The 19,738-nt window shown below is 46.1% G+C and overlaps 1 protein-coding gene across 1 annotated transcript; it reads left to right on the top strand.

The window, feature by feature from the left end:
* The first annotated feature begins 672 nt into the window (after positions 1-672).
* On the top strand, positions 673-19,285 carry NYX (nyctalopin). Its single transcript, XM_060086534.1, has 4 exons — positions 673-739; positions 16,103-16,210; positions 16,367-16,476; positions 17,873-19,285. The coding sequence occupies exons 1-4, from the start codon at positions 673-675 to the stop codon at positions 19,283-19,285; spliced, it is 1,698 nt and encodes a 565-aa protein (XP_059942517.1).
* Positions 19,286-19,738: the final 453 nt, after the last annotated feature.

Below are 19,738 nucleotides of genomic sequence, written 5' to 3'. Positions count from 1 at the left end.
TGAGTCCTGATGGGTTTGAGAAATCTCAGCCAGGTTCTGAAAATGGCCCACGGACCTGCTGCCTTACGGGGTGGCAAGTATGGCCTTGACCCCAAAGCCGGGACTCCAAGCCTCGTGATAGTGAAAAGCCATCTTCAGTCTGTTTTTTGGATCATCCGCCTTCAACTACTCCACAGAGAAAGGAAAGCAGCAGCCTGCATTTCGGGAAAACATCATTATTTTAAGCTGTTTTGTCCCTTCCCCACCTCTCCAAGTTATATGACATGTCCTTGTTGAAAATGCTGATAATGCTATTTGGGTGGCAGGAAGCCAGTTTCTGGCTGCACATTGCTTGGGGCTGGGGTCAGGGCAGGAGGCGGGGTCTGCGGAAGGTTTAAGGAGAGAAAGGGGCCAGGCAGATGGAGAAGCTGAGGCCTGGGAATAAAGCTGATTGGTGTGTCAGCAAAATCTGTCACTGGCTTTGGTGATTCGAAAGGCAGACACATTCTCTCATCTCTGTTAATCCTCATCTGATACAGGATTTTCCTGCCATTAAATCTAGAGAAAGAAAAACAGGCACTCAAACCTGCATAAGCAACTATTTCTCCTCTGCCCCGGCTCACCATCCTCCCTGCCCCCACTTTCCTTCTCTGTCGAATCATTTTTAGCATCTGTGGCTGCTTGACTTGGGAGATGGATGGGCTGGGAGAGCTGAAGGGCACCTTGGAGGAGGAGCAGTATCAGGCAGAGCCCCAGGATGGTAAGCAACATTTGGGGACTATTCACTAATGCTTCTCTGCAGAGGTTTCCTCTCTGTCCATTTCCTTGCTGGGTTGTCAGTGAGTCCGTGTGAGTTGCTGCTGAAGAAGGATTTCCAAACACATCCAAGCTGTCAGTTTGGGGGGAGCGTCTGATTGGCTGTTGTTACTGGTTTTTCCTAACCCAGCACCAAGGTGATGGGGAGAAATGCATGCAGAGAAGAAGGGGGAAAGGTAGGGCATTCAGGAGGAAGTGGAGGTATAGAGAGGGGCCTGAGTGACCTGGTTGTCAAGGGACCCCCTCCTGGGCACCCGATGACCTGTGCTCTCTCCCCTTAGGTAGGGATTCCACAGCTGGGTGGTTCTAAGCCACCAGGTGCGTGAAAAGCTGCGGGATGCTGTTCCTGCTGCTGCATGGTGAGTTCCAAGGCCCCCTCCTTCCCTCCCCTAGCAGACACCTGCCAGTGGGTGAGGGGGTTGGGAAGTCAGTAGAAGATGCTAGAACATGCGTGGAAACCACAGGGCTTCTACCCAAGAAGTGTGGGCTTCAGGTGGCTTCCATGAAAGCTGTACCTGGACACCAATACTTCTGATTAGGTTTCACTGAATGTGCGATCATGGGGGAGGGTACAGAGAGTTAAAGAAAACAGCAGGTCGGGGAGGGGGGGTGTTTTTGATTTTTTGTTTGTTTTAAAAACAAAACTCCTGAGCCAAATATATGAAGTAAACTCTTGGTGGTTTTCTTATTCTAATTTCAGATATGAATTCATTGGTGTAATTACCAAAAACTATAGTGGTTTTCTAATCACATTATTTTAAGCTCATTTCGTTAAAAAATCCCTTAAAGAAATCATCTTCCTAAAGGAGGAAGATGACATGAAAAATATCATGTTGGAATTATGTGATTATGGATGTTTAGGAATTTTTTCCAAGTTTTTTGGTCCTATTGTTATATGGGTTTTAACATAATAAGAAGACTCATCCCCAATTTTTTTCCACACCTCTACAGCTCCAGCTGTTCCAACCCAACCGAGATAGCCCAAGGCAAAATCCCTTGTTAAGTTCTGCAGTAAGCAATTTACACAGACTCTGTTCTTCTGACCCTCAGGTGAATGTATAATTATTTGAGGTCATAACGACCCACATAATAGACCTCTCTATGCCATGCTGGCAGAGAAAATGTTGCCAGATAATTCTAAGAACGGTAGTAATAGAATTTTCTTATTCTTTAATTCCACCTTTAAAAAGTAGAACTTGCTGTATTCAAGGAATCAACAGGTACACACTGTACCTTCAGTACACTCTAGGGATATCATGAGAGAGATAATTGCATAGCCTTTGTCCTTGAGAAACTTACATTCTTTAATGGCCGACTCAATAAGTAAATGAGAAAAAAAAAATTGGAACAAGGCTCAGGGAACAGTATGGATAAATAGGACATGACTTCCTAGCTGCAGGAGTCTCCAAAGGACAGAGGTTGACATTTATATAATTACAAACAGTCAGCTCCTTGCCATTTCTCCTACCTAGAAAGGATATGAAGTTTGATTGACTCATTGGGACAGAATGTTTGCTTCGAAGAGCCAACATTATTTTAATTCTGTACCCAAAGCTCTCCTGTTCCTCACAGAAAGCAGACAGTATTCATAGCCTGCATGCTGCCAAAGAGGAACTGTCCCTGCTGCAGAGACCCGAAATACAGACAGACTTCTTGTGACAAATTGGAGAGCTGAGCGGTGACATCATTTGCTAATAATAGATGCACTTAAAATTAATGACCATCTCCACATCCCCTGGCGCTTTCATTTAAAACGCACTCAGCAGCACAGACAATATTACTCTGACTACAAGTCACAAGGATTGCAGACAACGTGTTCCCGAGAAGCAGGCAGGGATAGGACTCTACCACCCCAGCTAGAGAAAAATGACTGAATCAGCCTGACAAAACAAGATCATGGTGGAATCAGAGGTGGCTCATAGCAGGGTAAATCTAGGGCAAAACTGAAACAGAAATTCTCCACAGGAGGGTCTCTTGGAAATGCCTCTCCTGTCCCCCCTCCTCCATGGCAACCCCTTCAGGGTCTTCCTGCTGTCCACAATATCCCACTTCCTTGTCTTGCTTTACAGGGGTCTTCGCCATCGGCTTGCTCTAAACCATGAGTCTTTAATGAGGGCTAGGGTTTGGGGCTTATTTGCCTCCTGTCTCTAGAGTCTTACTTAAGTTCTTAATAAGGGTTTGCTTGTTGAATGGGTGAAGCTGCCCAGATTAGAACCATGACAATACTGTTTCATCAAGGAAGATATGCAAAATGCTAATAAGCATATGAAAAGATGCTCCACATCAGTAGTCATTGGGGGAATGCAAATCCAAAGCACAATGAGATGCCACCTCACACCCACTAGGATGGCTAGTCAAAAAGACCATAGCAATTGTTGGTGAGGATGTGGAGCGACTGGGACTCTCCAGCTGGTGGGAATGCAAAATGGCACGGCCCCTGTGGAGAACTGTTTAGCAGTTTCTTGGGTCGTTCAACATATATTTACCATATGAGCCAGCAATCCCACTCCTAGATAAATGGGAAATGAAAACACATGTCCACAAAAAGACTTGCACCCAAGTCCTTAGTCACTATAGGTCACTTTAGTCACTTTAGTCAGCTTTAGTCACAATAGGTGAAAACTGGAAGCAATCCAAATGTCCAGCAGCAGGTGACTGAATACGCAAATGGCGGTACAGCCATACGACGGAACACTGCTCAGCAATACTAAGGAATCATCGACTGATCTTCGGAGCAACATTGATGAATCTCACAAACACAATGTTGACTGAAAGAACCATTTTATTTCATTTACATGAAGTTCTAGAACAGGCAAGACTATACTTCGGAAACTGTATTACTGGTTACCTGGAGCAGAGGATGGGGAGGGGACTGCTGTCAAAGGGGCCTGAGAGGGCTTCCCTGGTGGCACAGTGGTTGAGAGTCCGCCTGCCGATGCAGGGGACGCGGGTTCGTGCCCCGGTCCGGGAAGACCCCACATGCCGCGGAGCGGCTGGACCCGTGAGCCATGGCCGCTGGGCCTGCGCGTCCGGAGCCTGTGCTCCACAACGGGAGAGGCCACAACAGTGAGAGGCCCGCGTACCGCAAAAAAAAAAAAAAGGGGGGGGGCCTGAGGAAACTTTCTGGGTAGTAGGAATATTCTACATTGTGATTGGGGTGGGGGTTATGTGGGTGCATATGTTTGGTATACTTTCTGAACTACGTACACTTAAAATGGATACATTTTATCGTAAGTAAATTATACCTGAATCAACTTGACTTAAAAGAAAAAAAGGAAGGTTGTAGGGAGAGAGCTGCACCCCAAGGAGAACAAATCCCTCGTTATTGAGAGTCAGGCACTGTGGAGAGCTGGGCAGTATGTGGGTTAGATTCATCGACGTCATTACATAGATAAGTAGCTGCTTCCTTTTGATTGCCAAGTAGTTTTCCCTTGCCTGGGTGTACTGGTTTGTTTATCCATTACCCTATTGTTGAGCACTTAAGTTGTTTCCAATTTGGAGCAGTTGTATTTAGACCTGGAGGACTTTCTGGGGCCTAGTGTTTTCCTCCTTAGATGGGACAGCTCTCCACCTCGAGATCCACAAGGCCTGCGAGGCCATTAGCAGACCACCCCTCTGAAGACCAACTGATTTCTCCACCGCCCCCATGATTCACATTGGCCAGCAAAGCTGCAGTGTGAACCCATGAGCCTTTCTTGTCTGTCACAGAAGATACCTGCATGATGTGAGAAGCAAGTTCTGGGGTCACTGTGAGATGAGAGGCCATGGAATGGTCTCCCTCACTGCATTTCTGCTTCCCTCAGCCCATTTGGTTCTGAAAATCCGGCACTGGGGCTTGGTCTGAGGAGTAATTGGGATAGCATTTACCGAGAGTGGGAGGGGAATGACTTGTAGAGCCAAAGTGGCTGAAGAGATTTTGCTGAAATCAGAAAATGGACCACATTTTCCCTTGCTATTTTGGCTTCGTGAGGCACAAGTTCTTTGAAAACAATGAGGGTGAAGAAACACTTCAAACTCAGTCTGTGGTTGGAAACTCCATGAGTAACTCTTTTCCTAGCAAACCTCAAGGGGCAAAAGCATATACTCAAAAAGCTGAGGACCTACGGAGAAATCCCTCAGCTGGTCTGCATTAAGACATCATTCCAAAAAAAATATAATTAAAAAAAGACATCATTGTGCGGGCATCTGAGCCCGGCCATTGCCGCCTCCCTGCAGCTCGGGGGCTGGCCAGTATACTGGACCAGAATACAAAGGCAGGGACCCATTTCTGGTATTTGCCCCAATTCAGGGACACCTTGTACCTTTTTTTGTTGTTGTTGTTTGAAGTAAAATTCACATAACAAAAGATTAACCATTAACCAGTTTAAAGTGTACAATTCGGTGGCATTTAGTACATTCACAATGTTGTGCATATATCCCCTCTATCTAGTTCCAAGACATTTTCACATCCTAAAAGGAAACCCGGTACCTATTAAGCAGTCACTACTCACTCTTTTCTTTCTGTCAGCCCCAGGCAACCACTAATCCACTTTCTTTCTCCATGGATTTGCCTATTCTGGATACATCATATAAATGGAATCATATGTGGCCTTGTGTGTCTGGCTGCTTTCCCCTAGCATAATGTTTCTGAGGTTCTGTTTTTGAGTACTGACACATGCCACGTTGTAGCATGTGTCAATACTTCATTACTTTTTATGGCAGATTAATATTCCACCGTGTAGCTAGACCATGTTTTGTTTATCCATTTACCTGTTGTTGAACATTTGTTGCTTCCATCTTTGGGCTATTGTGAATAGTGCCTTATGGACACTTGCGTACAAGTATTTGTTAGAACACCCACTTTCACCTAGGAGTGGAATTGCTGGGGCATGCGATAACTTTATTTTACACCCTGTAGTGTTTGATACCAAACAGACGAATCCCATCTTTATAAAGTCGGTCCACCTAGACCCCTGGTTTTTTTTGGGGGGATTGGATTTTCTTTTTTTATTTCTTTTATTTTTGGCTGTGTTGGGTCTTCATTGCTGCGCACAGGCTTTCTCTAGTTGTGGTGAACGGCGGCTATTCTTTGTTGTGGTGTGCAGGCTTTTCATTGTGGTGGCTTCTCTTGTTGCAGAGCACGAGCTCTAGGCACGTGGGCCTCAGTAGTTGTGGCACAGGGGCTCAGTAGCTGTGGCTCGTGGGCTCTAGAGTTCAGGCTCAGTAGTTGTGGTGCATGGGCTTAGTTGCTCCAAGTCATGTGGGATCTTCCAGGACCAGGGCTTGAACCTGTGTCCCCTGTGTTGGCAGGAGGATTCTTTTTTTTTGTTTGTTTTGTTTTTGGCGATATGTGGGCCTCTCACTGTTGTGGCCTCTCCCATTGCGGAGCACAGGCTCCGGACGCACAGGCTAAGCAGCCATGGCTCACGGGCCCAGCCGCTCCGCGGCATGTGGGATCCTCCCGGACCGGGGCACGAACCCGTGTCCCCTGCATCGGCAGGCGGACTTCCAACCACTGCGCTACCAGGGAAGCCCCGGCAGGAGGATTCTTAACCACTGCGCCACCAGGGAAGCCCGACCCTTGGTTTTTGACTTGGGCTATATATTGGAATTCCCTGTGGAACTTTTTAGAGTACGGATGCCTGCTTCCACACCTGAAGATTCTGATGTAATCTGGTGAGTTGTGAGTTGGTTAAAAGCTCCTTAGGTGATTCTAATGTGCAGCCCAGGTAGAGAACCATTCTAGATTCTTCCTTTGTAGTTTACTTGTAGTAATAACTTCAGTATTCTGACGCTTGGTATTTTGCTTTCCACTCTGGGGCAGATATTCACATGGTCCTTGAAGTACTGGTCCCTTGGTGAGATTTAATCTTGTGACAACAGTGGCTCATGGAATCTGCTGTTAGCTTGGCCCAATGCTTTCACAGCTCTTTCAAGTATTACAAGTCATTTGTTCCTCATAATTGTCCATCTATTACAGATGAGGAAACTGAGAAACAAAAGAAAAAAAAACAAACAAAAAAAGCAGTATGAGAGAGCAGGGGGGGAAAGGCAGTGTCATCAGAGTTTACGAGAGATTTAGCGTGAGAGGCCGCACCCTCAGGAGGAGTGTTTCCAGACCGAATGCTCTGGAAAGCCCCACATGTGAATTCTGGAACTATGACAGAGGCAGGCTGAGCTGAGGCCCATCCTGCTGAATTTCTCATCTTCCCCTCCCTACCTCAGTCTGGGAATAAAAGCACTGAAGCCTTTTCAGATTTCCACATGGAGCCTTCCCAAAAATTCCGATGGGAGAAAATAAATTGCTAAGCAACTGCCAATGAGTTTGACTTCTCTTCTCACAAACTGTGATCTTTATTTTAATTTGGTAAATGTGTTTTTGGCCAAGGGATTCCCATGGAACTCAGCTCTGGACAGCCAAGGAGATTTGTCTTTGGAATGATCCCTTCTGATTCCAGGAGAGGCCGCTTTTCATTTGAATTTGGAAAAATTGGGGATGGCCTAAACAATTTTTGATTCCATTTTCTATATTTCCTGCCAATGAATGGCAAAGAGCTTCCTTTTGGTTGAGGGGTGCTGCCTGGTCTCGAATTTGAGTCATTTTCTCTTTCAAGGTGAAGAGTTCATGAGGTTCTCGGGGAAAGGGGAGGGGCCAGAAGGAGGAGATGGTACTCAAGGGATTACGGGAACCTGTCGGGAACCTGTCTTACTTAGGATGTTGCTCAGGAATCTCACTGCAAGCCATAGAACCCACTCCAGGTCACTGAAGATGAGAAGGGGTTTATTCAGGGATGCTAGGTGTTCCCAGGCTTGCTGGTTGGAGGTTCACTGCCCGGAGCAATGCCTAAATCAGGTAGTGGGGCAGTTCCAGCAAAGACCCCATGGCCACCACCACTGGGGGACACACCTGACCGTTCACAGGCATCATGCTAGGTGCTGGGTGCCTGAAATTCCACCATGGGAGCCTGGAAGCCAGATGCACTCTGCCACCATCCTGGCCAGAAAATGGTTTCTGCCTGGCGCCTACTTCTGATAGGCAAAGCTAGGTCACATGCCTGGGCCCTAACTGCAAGGGAAGTTGAGAAAAGGGAGTTTCTGGCTTCTGTATTGAGGAGGCAGGATTTATAATGTAGGAAATTCCCTAAATGTATGAACAGTACTTAAAAGGAGCTGGGTAGCCGGAAAAGGCATCAGATGTCCACTACAAGCAGAGATGGTTTGGTTGCAAGGAACAGAAATCCACTGGTCTGCCCAGATGGTTTGAGTGGGTTTCTGAAATGGAAGCAGGGAAATGTCACAGAAATAGCTATAGCAGGGCCTTATGGGAACTAAAGGGCTGGCCAGGAGCTTTCCACTGTCCCTGATCTCCTTTCCTGTGATTCTCATGGCCAATCTACTCCTCTCTCTGCACACCAGTTTCCTTACCTTGCCTTTGGCTCCGGCTCCCCGATGACTTTGACCTGTACATGGCTTTGGTACAAACCCCAGCCCCAATGCTATATAGCAGTTGGTGCTCACATGATCTCGCTGCCTGTTCCATGTTCACAGGGAAGGAATGAATCTGATTGGCTCTGCTTAGGTCAAATGTTCACCTGGGCTTCCCTGGTGGCGCAGTGGTTGAGAGTCCGCCTGCTGATGCAGGGGACACAGGTTCGTGCCCCGGTCCAGGAAGATCCCACATGCCGCGGAGCGGCTGGGCCCGTGAGCCATGGCTGCTGAGCCTGCGCGTCCGGAGCCTGTGCTCCGCAACGGGAGAGGCCACAACAGTGAGAGGACTGCGTACCGCAAAAAAAAAAGTTCACCTGCAGTCCAAACAGCTGTGGCTGGGAGGAGGCTGCAGAGAAACATGGGGTTTTGAGTGGGGTATTTTTTCTTAGACGTGGTGCTTGGCAACAGCTGCTGTCCAACTGTGGAAAATGAGAGCCAGAAGGGCCCTCCAAGGTCAGGAAGTGCAGGCTCTTCAGTTCACAGTTAAAGAAACAAAAGCTCAGAAAGGCTAGGGTTGGGTGGGTGGGGGATAGTACAGTACAGTGGAAAGACAAAAATCAAAGGTTGGTGGTGTTTAACCACCCTGAACCCGAGTTTCCTCTTTTTGTGAGTAGAAGAGAAGAATACTTACATTGCAGGGTTGTCATTAAATGGAATAATATATATAGCAAGCTTAGCCCCGAGCAAATACTTATTAAAAGTTGGTTGTTATAAGAGCAAAAGAAACCCATAAACTGTGGTTAATTTGAATAGCATTAGACATGCTTATATCACCTGGACAACATATGGTACCATACTTCCCAAACTCTGCCCTGTGCATATTTGCTGTCTTTGGGGGTGGAATACATCTGCAGGCCATGTCTGTTGAGCTCCCAGAGCCACTTCAAGCAGCTCTCTTCTGGGACTGCATGTACATTTAATCGTATAGTATGTACTCTTGTGTCAGCTCTCTTTTGCTCACTGTAATGTTTTTGTTGTGTCAATAGTTTGTTCCTTTTTATAGCTGAGTGGTATTCCACTGTATGGCTATATTGTAATTTATTTCTCTGCTGTTGAGTAATATCCTGTTTTGGTCTATTCTGAATAAGCCACAGTGAACTTTCTTGTACAGTCTTTATGTGGACTTTTTGTTTTCATTTCTCTTGGGTAAATACCTAGGAATGGAATTGCTGAATCATAGTCATATGTTTAGCTTTAATAGATACTGTCAAAGTTTCCCAAAGTTATTGAACTATTTTCCACTCACATCAACAATGTAAGAGAATCCCGTTGTTCTACATCCTCACCAGCATTTAGGGTTGTCAGCCATTCTAGTGAGTGTGTAGGGAAATCTCACTGTAGTTTTATTATTTATTTATTTATTTATTTATTTATTTTTGGTACGCAGGCCTCTCACTGTTGTGGCCTCTCCCATTGCGGAGCACAGGCTCCGGACATGCCGGCTCAGTGGCCATGGCTCACGGGCCCAGCTGCTCCTCGGCACGTGGGATCTTCCTGGACCGGGGCACGAACCCATATCCCCTGCATCAGCAGGCGGACTCTCAACCACTGCGCCACCAGGGAAGCCCTTAATATATTCTTTTGTAAAGTGTTCAGTTCTTCTACTCATTTTTATTTAGTTTGTCTTTTCATTATTCTTCATTTGTAGGAGTAGTTTTTATATTCTGTATACAAGTCATACACACATACAGGCACACACACAAATGGTATCTCTTTTAAAAAATAGCTTTATTGAGGTATAATTGGCATATAACAAATTAAACATATTTAAAGTGTTCCCTCATGAAACCATCAGCACAATTGAGATAATGAACATATCCCACATCCATCACCCCCAAAGTTCATGCCCCTTTATAATCCTTCCCTTCTGCCCCTCCCTGCCCCCCATCCATCCCCAGGCAACCACTGATCTTTCTGTTACTATAGACTAATTTGCAGTTTCTAGGACTTTTTGTAAATGGAATCAGACAGTATGTGCTCTTTTTTGTCTGGCTTCCTTCACTCAGCAGAATTATCTTGAGAGTCATCCATGTTATATGTATCAATAATCCATTCCTTTTTATCACTGAGTAGTATTCCATTGTATGCATATATCATAATTTGTTTACCCATTCAACTCTTTTTAAAAAAAATATATCTTAGAAGTCTTTCCATGTTATACAAATAGATCCATCTCCTTTTTATTTACTTATTTATACATTTATTTATTTATTTATTTTTCGCTGCATTGGGTCTTCGTTGCTGTGCGTGGGCTTTCTCTAGTTGCGGTGAGCGGGGGCTACTCTTCGTTGCGGTGCGTGGGCTTCTTATTGCGGTTGCTTCTCTTGTTGTGGAGCACGGGCTCTAGGCGTTCGGGCTTCAGTAGTTGTGGCTCACGGGCTCTAGAGCGCAGGCTCAGTAGTTGTGGCTCACGGGCTTAGTTGCTCCATGGCATGTGGGATCTTCCCGGACCACGGATCAAACCTGTATCTCCTGCATTGGCAGGCAGATTGTTAATCACTGTACCACCAGGGAAGTCCCCCCATTCAACTCTTGATGGGTGTTGGTGTTATTTCCAGTTTGGGGTTATTATGAATAAAGCTGCTGTGAACATTCATGCCCAAGCCTTTTGTATGGACGTGTGCTTTTATTTCCCTACAAGTAGAATGGGTCAATCATAAGGCAGGTGTATGATTAACTTTTTTTTTTTTTTTTTTTTTTTTTTTGCGGTACACGGGCCTCTCACTGTTGTGGCCTCTCCCGCTGTAGAGCACAGGCTCTGGACGCACAGACTCAGCGGCCATGGCTCACGGGCCCAGCCGCTCCGCAGCATGTGGGATCTTCTCAGACCAGGGCACGAACCCGTGTCCCCTGCATCAGCAGGCGGACTCTCAACCACTGCGCCACCAGGGAAGCCCATGATTAACCTTTAAAGAAACTGCCACATTGTTTCCAACATGGTTGCACCATTTGACATTTCTACCAGCAGAGTAAGAGAGTTCCAGTTATTCTATATGCTCTCCAACACCTGGTGTGGTCAGTCTTTCTAATTTTAGTCATTCTAATAGGTGACTATTTTAATTTGCATTTCCCTAACAACTAATAATGTTGACCATCTTTTCATGTGTTTATTTGTCTCCTGTATATCTTTTTTGGTAAAGTGTTTCTTCTAATATTTTGCCCATTTATTAATTGGGTGATTTATTTATTTATAGTTTATTATTTAATAATATCATCAAATAAGTTTATTTATAAACATATTTATTTGAATATTATTATTTAATAAATTATTTATAATTTGTTGCCTGTTTTCTTATTATTGAGTTTTGAGAGTTCTTCAGAAATTTTGAATACAAGTCATTTATGAGATATATACAGAGAAAATATACAGATATTTTCTCACAGTCTGTGGCTTGTTTTTTCATTCTCTCAAGTGTCTTTCAAAGAGGAGAACTTTTAAATTTTGATGAATCTAATTTATTACTTTTTTCCTTTATGGTTAATGCTTTTTTTTTTCCCCTAAGAAATCTTTGCCTACCACTAGGTCACAAAGATATTCTCCTGTGTTATCTTTAAGAAGCTTTATAGTTTTAGCTTTTACATTTAGGTCTTTGGTCCATCTAAAATAAGTTTTTGTGTATGCTGTGAGGTAGGGGTTGAGATTCTTTTTTATTTTCTAGGGATTGCAATATGCATCTTTAATTTATCATGGTCTACTTTTTTTCCCCCATGGAAAAACCCTCTTGTTTATTTGATTAAACAAAAATAAAATAAGCTACATAGGAACAATTTTAAAGTCCAAAGAGACACCAACTTTAAGTCTGCAGTAGCTGATGCAGCATCTCCTTGCTACCTTTCCCAGCCTTCTCTGTGGACTACAGTGATACATTCAGAAGCTTGTTAGCTAACACAGGAGTTTTTGAACACTTTCCAATGAAGAACCAATGAAGAACATTGGTTCTTCACCTGCTCATTGTCTGTCATGCCTGAGGCCTGCAGTATATCATTTAAGATTTAAAAGTAAAAATCCGGGGGGGGGGAACCCACCCCAAACAAAAACCCACCTTAAAGGTTTGGGGAAAAGCCTTTGCTTCCCCATTCTCCACTTAATTGACGAAATCCACACCACCACTGCAATGCCCATTTTTAAAAGCATCATGAGGCAGTCAGCACCCAGATGGGCTTGCAGCATGGTTTCTGTGGCCCACGCAGTTATGCTGGTGGTGCATACCCCTTACATCAAGTCTGTATCGTGGTCTACTTTGAATTAGTCTTATACAGTTTCATGTGTAACACGAGATCCTTATGAGTACAATTTAGTTTACCCTTCTTCTCATTCTTTATGCTATTGTCATATTTTTCATTTACATATGTTATAAATTCCACAACACATTGTTAGTTTTGCTTTCAACAGTCACTTGTCTGTTAAGCAATTAAGGTCTTTTATATTTAGTGGCATATTTGCCATTTCCATTGCTCTTCATTCCTTCCTGTAGATCTGACTTTCATCTAGTGTCATTTTCCTTCAAGCTAAACAATGTCTTCATTTCTTGTTGTGCAGAAGATCTGATGTAGATGCATTTTCTCAGATTTTGTTAACCTGAAAGCATCTCTATTGTACTTCATTTTTGAAGATATTTCCATTGGATATAGAATTCTGGGTTGCCAGATTTTGCTTTTCTTTCAGCAGCTTATAAGACATAATTCTATTGTCTTATGCCCTCCACTGTTTCTGATATGAAATCAGTCATCACTTTTTAATTGATGTTTACTCTATGTAATGTGTCTTTTTTCTTTGGATGCCTTAAAGAATTTTCTTTCTACTTTGGTTTTCAGCAGTTTGACTGTGATGTGCCTAGATAATATGTGTGTGTGTGCACATGTGTGATATTAGTTGGGGTTTGCTGAGCTTTGTGTTTTTAATCAAATTTTGGAAATTGTCTTCAATTATTTTTTTGCCATATTCTCTCTCTTTTCTCCTCTGGGGCTGCAAATACATGCATGTTAGTCTAATTGCTTGATGTTGTCCCATAGGTCATTGAAGCTCTGATCATATTTTTTCCAATCTTTTTTCTCCCTGAGCTTCATTTTGGGTAATTGACTATTGACTTCTTTCAAATTCATGAATATTTATTCCGTTGTGTCTAGTCTGCTGTTTTTCTTATTCAGTGATTTTTTTTTTAATTTCAGATATGGTATTATTTCAGTACTAAGATTTCTACTTGGTTCATATTCACAGTTTCCATACCTTTTTTTTTTAATTGACCCATACTTCTAAAATTCACATTCCCCATATCCTCATGCATTATATCCATCTTTTCCTATAAATTCCTAAACATAATTATAATAAATCCTTGTTTTGTAATTCTAACATCTGGGCTGTCACTGTGTCTGCTTCTGTTAACTATTTTTTTTCCTCTTGAGCAATGTCGTGTTTTGCTTCTTCTTCACATATCTAGTATTATTTGATTGTATAGCAGATATTGTAGATTGTAGTTATAGAAACTCTAGATCCTCTTATCTTCCTTTGAAGAGTGTTGAATTTCTTTCTGGCCTTCAGCTAAACTACTGGCAGATCCCCTTGATACAGGGGAAGCTTGGTTTCAGTCTTTGTTAGGGAAGGCCTAGTTCCGTTTTACCCTTTGCCCTGGGAAATGGTCTTTACTCCTGAGGTGTGGCCCTCCAGGGTTTCAATGGAAAGGTCGAGGTATTTTATAAGAGCTTCTAACTTGGTGGACTTTGAACTCTTAATCTGCTTCTCATTACTGGGAAATTGCTGAAATCTCTGTTTAGTTCTCTTGGAGTTCTGTTCTTGGCTCCTTGGACTCACTCCACATACATGCACTTTAGGACTCAAACAAAGATCTAAGGGGAGCTTGTGAGCAAATTTTGTGGCTCCCTCTTTCTTATGGTTTCCCTCCTCAATTTCCAGCCACTGTTGCTGCTATACACTCTGACCTCTAATTTCTCAGCCCAGTAAGACTCTTGCTTTCTGCTTGAGCTCTACTGCCCATGTGCAGTGTGGACTTGAAAATGCCCTGAGAGGAAAAGCCAGTTAAATGTGCCTCTCAGTTTGCTTCTTTTCATTTAAGGGGCGTATCTACTCTGGTGGCCTGTTTAGGTTTCTCTCCAGTGCCTTCAAGTGATTTTTTAAAAAAATTTAAGTACAGTTGATTTACAGTGTTGTGTTCAAATAATTTTTAAAAAATATTTTTCCAGAGTTGACACTAGTAATCAGCAGAAATGTTAGTCTGATACAAGCTACTCTGCCATTATTGCAAGCAGAACTCACCCAAATGTTATTATTCTTTAATTTAATTAATTAACTAATTGGCGGCGCCTCATAAGCATGGGGGATCTTAGTTCCCCGACCAGGGATTGAACTCGCGCCCCCTGCAGTGGAAGTGCAGAGTCTTAATCACTGGACCGTCAGGGAAGTCCCTATGTTATTATTTTTTAAAATTTTGTTTTGGGGACTTCCCTGGTGGCGCAGTGGTTAAGAATCCACCTGCCAATGCAGGGGTCATGGGTTCGAGCCCTGGTCCAGGAAGATCCCACGTGCTGCGGAGCAACTAAGCCGGTGTGCCATAACTACTCAGCCTGTGCTCTAGAACCTGCGTGCCACAACTACTGAAGCCCGCGTGCCTAGAGCCTGTGCTCCGCCACAAGAGAAGCCACCGCAATGAGAAGCCGGTGCACAGCAACGAAGACCCAACACAGGCATAAATAAATAAATAAATAAATAAATAAAAATTTTGCTTTGGTGCCGTTTTTCTGGCTCACTAGGCATATACTTAGTCTTCATATTGGGTAAACCAATACTGGAGTTTGGTTGTCTGTTCTGAGAATTTACTTGATTTAATTTAAATTTCACTAAATAGTCCAGTAAATTAGTTATTGTTCCTAATGGCTATCAAAGTTTCAGAGGCTGAAAATAGGTCTCTAATAGTGACATCTTGAGTGTTTAAAGTTAAAAAAAAACCACTTTAATCTATTTTGTGAAATAGGTAATACATTCACATGGCTCAAAATGTACAAGGTAAAAAGATATACAATAAAAAGCTTCACCCCACCCCTGTTGCATGTATTAAAAAAAAAAAACTGGCAGCCAAAGAGCCCAAACTTTGATCTCTTGCATTATGCAAACAAGTTGGTTGTATCCTGTCTGTCATAATTCCATGAATTCCTTGACAAAGTTTTAAAAATAAATGACATCCCCCAGCAGGGATTGTTACAGAGGGAGGCATCAATTCTATTTAATTCTGCAAATACTTACTGAGCCATACAGTGCGCCTGGAACAATATTAGCTATTGTGGAGCAGAAACATGAGTCATATGGTTGAGAGTGCACTTCCCTTAATTAGAAAGGAGAAGAGAGTAGAATGAAGGACTACTTGTAAGGAAATCTGATGCCTCTGCTTGACCCAGTTGGAAGAGTTAATAGAAGAAGGTTCTGCCTCTGTCCAGCTGATGCCTGGAGTTAAGGTTACATTCTTGGCCCTGTCTAACAGGGTGTCTGTCCCGCCCAGCAGCTGCCCCGTTTACAGCCAAGCCCAGCACAGGGTCCAAGAACTTTGCTGGAAGCTTGGTGTCTAGTTCACAGTTCTTAGGGAGAGAGAAAAGCTAAGTCTCTGGAACATCAGAATTTTGAACTAGCTACAGTTTACAACTGAAGGGTTCCTCAAAGGGCTGAGTGTTCTCCAGCCAAGGCTGAAAGGGCTGAATCCCCTTCCTAGAAACTGAGAAAAACATGAGTGTCCATAACAGATGTACTGAAAAGACATTGGAAGCTGAGCAAACCTACAGAGGCAGCAGCAAGCAGATCTATTGATACACACTCCTTGTGTGGCCACACCTTCAGGTTCCCACGAGGGCTTGGATAGGCAAGGCAGCATCACGTGTACACAGTGGGAGGGACTGCACGGTAGCCAGGGTGTTTGCCGGAATTTGGGAGTACTGTCGAGGACAGGTAGAAATTATGAATAGCAGTGGTCAGGTTTTACATCTGGGTACCTTTGCCCCTCTGCAGGAATTTCAGATGGAGCACATTCCACCTGCCAGCTGTTCCTGGCCAGAAAATAAAACTTGTGCATCTTCCATCCTGCCTTTTCCATTGGAACTGAAGATGGGGCTTGGGACTTCTGGCTACCATACAGAAGCAGGCCATGCCATTCTGCTTTCCTGCAGGTGGCAAGCCACCTGGAGGGCTTTGGAAGTCTTTATCTGATCCTCCATTCAAATGCTCAGAACAAAATTAATTTATAAGCACCAGTCCTTCCCCTGATGATGGGAAAAAGGCTCTAGAGAGCGAAGACTGGTGAATGGAATTAACCACACAGTGTCCACAAGTAATTTTTGAGATGTGTAAGAAGGTCATCGATAGTTTATTTAGTATGCTGTCCTTATGGCTTAATTATAGTGACTTAAAGAAAAAAAAAAGATTGATAGGCTTTACTTTCATTCCCAACCTGTTTCCTAATTCTCCCTTCTTAACGAGGCTTAATTTGCTCAGTGGGGGTTTTCAAAAATTCAATTATTATTATTTTTAAAAATGTATTTAATTTATTTATTTTTGGCTGTGCTGGGTCTTCGTTGCTGCACGCGGGCTTTCTCTAGTTGCCGTGAGTGGGGGCTACTCTTTGTTGCGATGCGCAGGCTTCTCATTGCGGTGGCTTCTCTTGTTGCAGAGCACGGGGTCTAGGGCACGTGGGCTTCAGTAGTTGTGGCACACAGGCTCAGTAGTTGTGGCTCGCAGGCTCAGTAGTTGTGGCGCACAGGCTTAGTTGCTGCACAGCATGTGGGATCTTCCTGGACCAGGGCTCAAACCCGTGTCTCTTGCATTGGCAGGCGGATTCTTAACCACTGCACCATCAGGGAAGCCCTCAAAAACTGAATTCTTACAGTGGGAGGGGATACAGCAGCACCAATAGAAATATAATGCAAGCCACACATGTTTAAATTCTCTAAGCAGCCCAATAAAAAAGGTGAAAAGAAACTATCGACATTGATTTTAATATTTTCACTAACCCAATATATCTAAAATATCGTTTCAACATGTAAGCAATATAAAAATTATTGATGAGATAGTTCACCTTTTTTTGGTACTAAGTCTTTGGGATCTGGTGTGTATTTTACACTGCGAGCACACCTCAGTTCAGGCTAGTCACATTTCAAATGCTCAACAGCCCCATGTGGCTGGGGGCTAGGTACTAGGCAGTGCAGGGCTAGAGCATAGGCCACAGTGATGCCCTCCAGGTCCCTCTATGCATGCAGACAACAAGCCCTCTAGGTCGCGGTCTAGGAGAGCACAAGCCATGATACAGGTGGTGGGAAGCGGGATTTAGGATTGGGTCAGGTGCCTGGATTCCAGCTGAGTTTTGCTGATGAACAGAACTTGAGAGCAAAGGCGAAGGGTGTGATGGGTGGGGAAACCTGAGTAAGGTCTGGGAGGCGGAACGAGGTCCTTTGGAGGACAGGGCTCTGTGGGACATTTGAGAACATGGTGGATGGCCGCATTCTGCCACGCTTACGGGTAGGATTGGACCTGGGGCGATCCTGTGGCTGACAGTTGTTCCTTTTTTGTTTTTTCTCCTCCCTCCCCTCTCCTCCGTCCCCGCCCCCGCCCCCGCCAGCGGTGGTCCTCGGCCTGCCCAGCGCCCGGGCCGCCGAGGACGCCTGCGCGAGCGCCTGCCCGGCCGCCTGCGTCTGCAGCAGCGTGGAGCGCGGCTGCTCGGTGCGCTGCGACCGCGCGGGCCTCTTGCGGGTGCCGGCCGAGTTCCCGTGCGAGGCGGCCTCCATTGACCTGGACCGCAATGGCCTGCGTTTCCTGGGCGAGCGGGCCTTCGGCACGCTGCCGTCGCTGCGCCGCCTGTCGCTGCGCCACAACAACCTGTCCTTCATCACGCCTGGCGCCTTCAAGGGCCTGCCGCGCCTGGCCGAGCTGCGCCTGGCGCACAACGGCGATCTGCGCTACCTGCACGTGCGCACCTTCGCCGCACTCGGCCGCCTGCGGCGCCTTGACCTGGCCGCCTGCCGCCTCTTCAGTGTGCCCGAGCGCCTCCTGGCCGAGCTGCCCGCCCTACGCGAGCTCGCCGCCTTCGACAACCTGTTCCGCCGCGTGCCCGGCGCTCTGCGTGGCCTAGCCAACCTGACGCATGCGCACCTGGAGCGCAGCCGCATCGAGGCCGTGGCCTCCAGCTCGCTGCTGGGTCTGCTCCGCCTGCGCTCGCTCAGCCTGCAGGCCAACCGCGTCCGTGCCGTGCACGGCGGCGCCTTCCGCGACTGCAGCGCCCTGGAGCACCTGCTGCTCAACGACAACCTGTTGGCCGCGCTGCCGGCCGACGCCTTCCTCGGCCTCCGCCGCCTGCGCACGCTCAACCTGGGCGGCAACGCGCTGGGCCGTGTGGCGCACGCCTGGTTCGCCGAGCTGGCTGAGCTCGAGCTGCTCTACTTGGACCGCAACCGCATCGCCTTCGTGGAAGAGGGCGCCTTCCAGAACCTCTCGGGCCTCCTGGCCCTGCATCTGAACGGCAACCATCTCACCGTGCTCGCCTGGGCAGCCTTCCAGCCCGGTTTCTTCTTGGGCCGCCTCTTCCTCTTCCGCAACCCATGGCGCTGCGACTGTCGCCTGGAGTGGCTGCAGGACTGGATGGAGAGCTTTGGGCGCGCCGCGGACGTGCCGTGCGCCTCCCCGGGCTCCGTGGCTGGCTTGGACCTCCGCCAGGTGGCCTTTGCGCGTTCCGCCGACGGCCTCTGTGTGGACCCTGAGGAGCTGAACCTCACCGCGTCCAGTCCAGGCCCGTCCCCAGAGCCAGCGGCCACCACAGTGAGCAGGTTCAGCAGCCTCCTCTCCAAGCTGCTGGCCCCGAGGGCCCCGGTGGCGGAGGCGGCCAATACCACTGAGGGGCCGGTCAACGCCTCGCTGTCTGACAGCCTTCCCTCCCGGGGGGTGGGCAGCTCGGGCCACAAGACACCGTTTCTCCTGGGCTCTGGTCTTTTGCTCAACGTGGCCCAGCACGTGGTGTTTGTCCTCCAGATGGACTGACTGTGCCACACTGGGGTGGCCCAGATTGCCTTGACAGGCAAGGGAGTTTAGTTTACTGGGCTTGATGGTGGTTGGTGTGGGGAGAGGGGAACAGGATGGGGGCGGGGGGGTGAAAATTACAGCGGAGGGTGGAAGGAACAGTTTGCCTCCAGAGATGGCCCTGGGAAGAGGAGGGCCCTGGGAAGAGGAGGACCCTGGGAAATGCCATGTGTGGGAGGGGGGAGATTATGGATTTCTGCTCCTGTCACATGGGCATAATTGGAAAAGAAGCAAGAAGGAACATGTGCCTTCTGGTGAGAAGACTAGGAATTGGAAGTTTCTAGGGCTACAGGGCTCCACTCCCATCCCTTCCCCCCATCTTCCAGGAAACTGGGCCTGCATGCCTGAATTAGAGTTAATCCATTGGCTAAGTACTAAAAACCGTGCCAATTCTCCTGGTGGGGCAACCATTAA

Source organism: Mesoplodon densirostris, chromosome X (assembly GCF_025265405.1).
Source record: "Mesoplodon densirostris isolate mMesDen1 chromosome X, mMesDen1 primary haplotype, whole genome shotgun sequence".
Taxonomy (NCBI): domain Eukaryota; kingdom Metazoa; phylum Chordata; class Mammalia; order Artiodactyla; family Ziphiidae; genus Mesoplodon; species Mesoplodon densirostris.
The sequence above is the reverse complement of the archived record's forward strand: the minus strand, read 5'-3'. Positions and strand labels throughout refer to the sequence as shown.

Coding starts and splice junctions, on each gene's coding strand:
- NYX (XM_060086534.1), top strand. CDS start 673: ATGGATGGGCTGGGAGAGCTGAAGGGCACCTTGGAGGAGGAGCAGTAT. Junction 16,211..16,366: donor GGGAGTACTGTCGAGGACAG/GTAGAAATTATG, acceptor TTGGAACTGAAG/ATGGGGCTTGGGACTTCTGG. Junction 16,477..17,872: donor GTCTTTATCTGATCCTCCAT/TCAAATGCTCAG, acceptor CCGCCCCCGCCA/GCGGTGGTCCTCGGCCTGCC.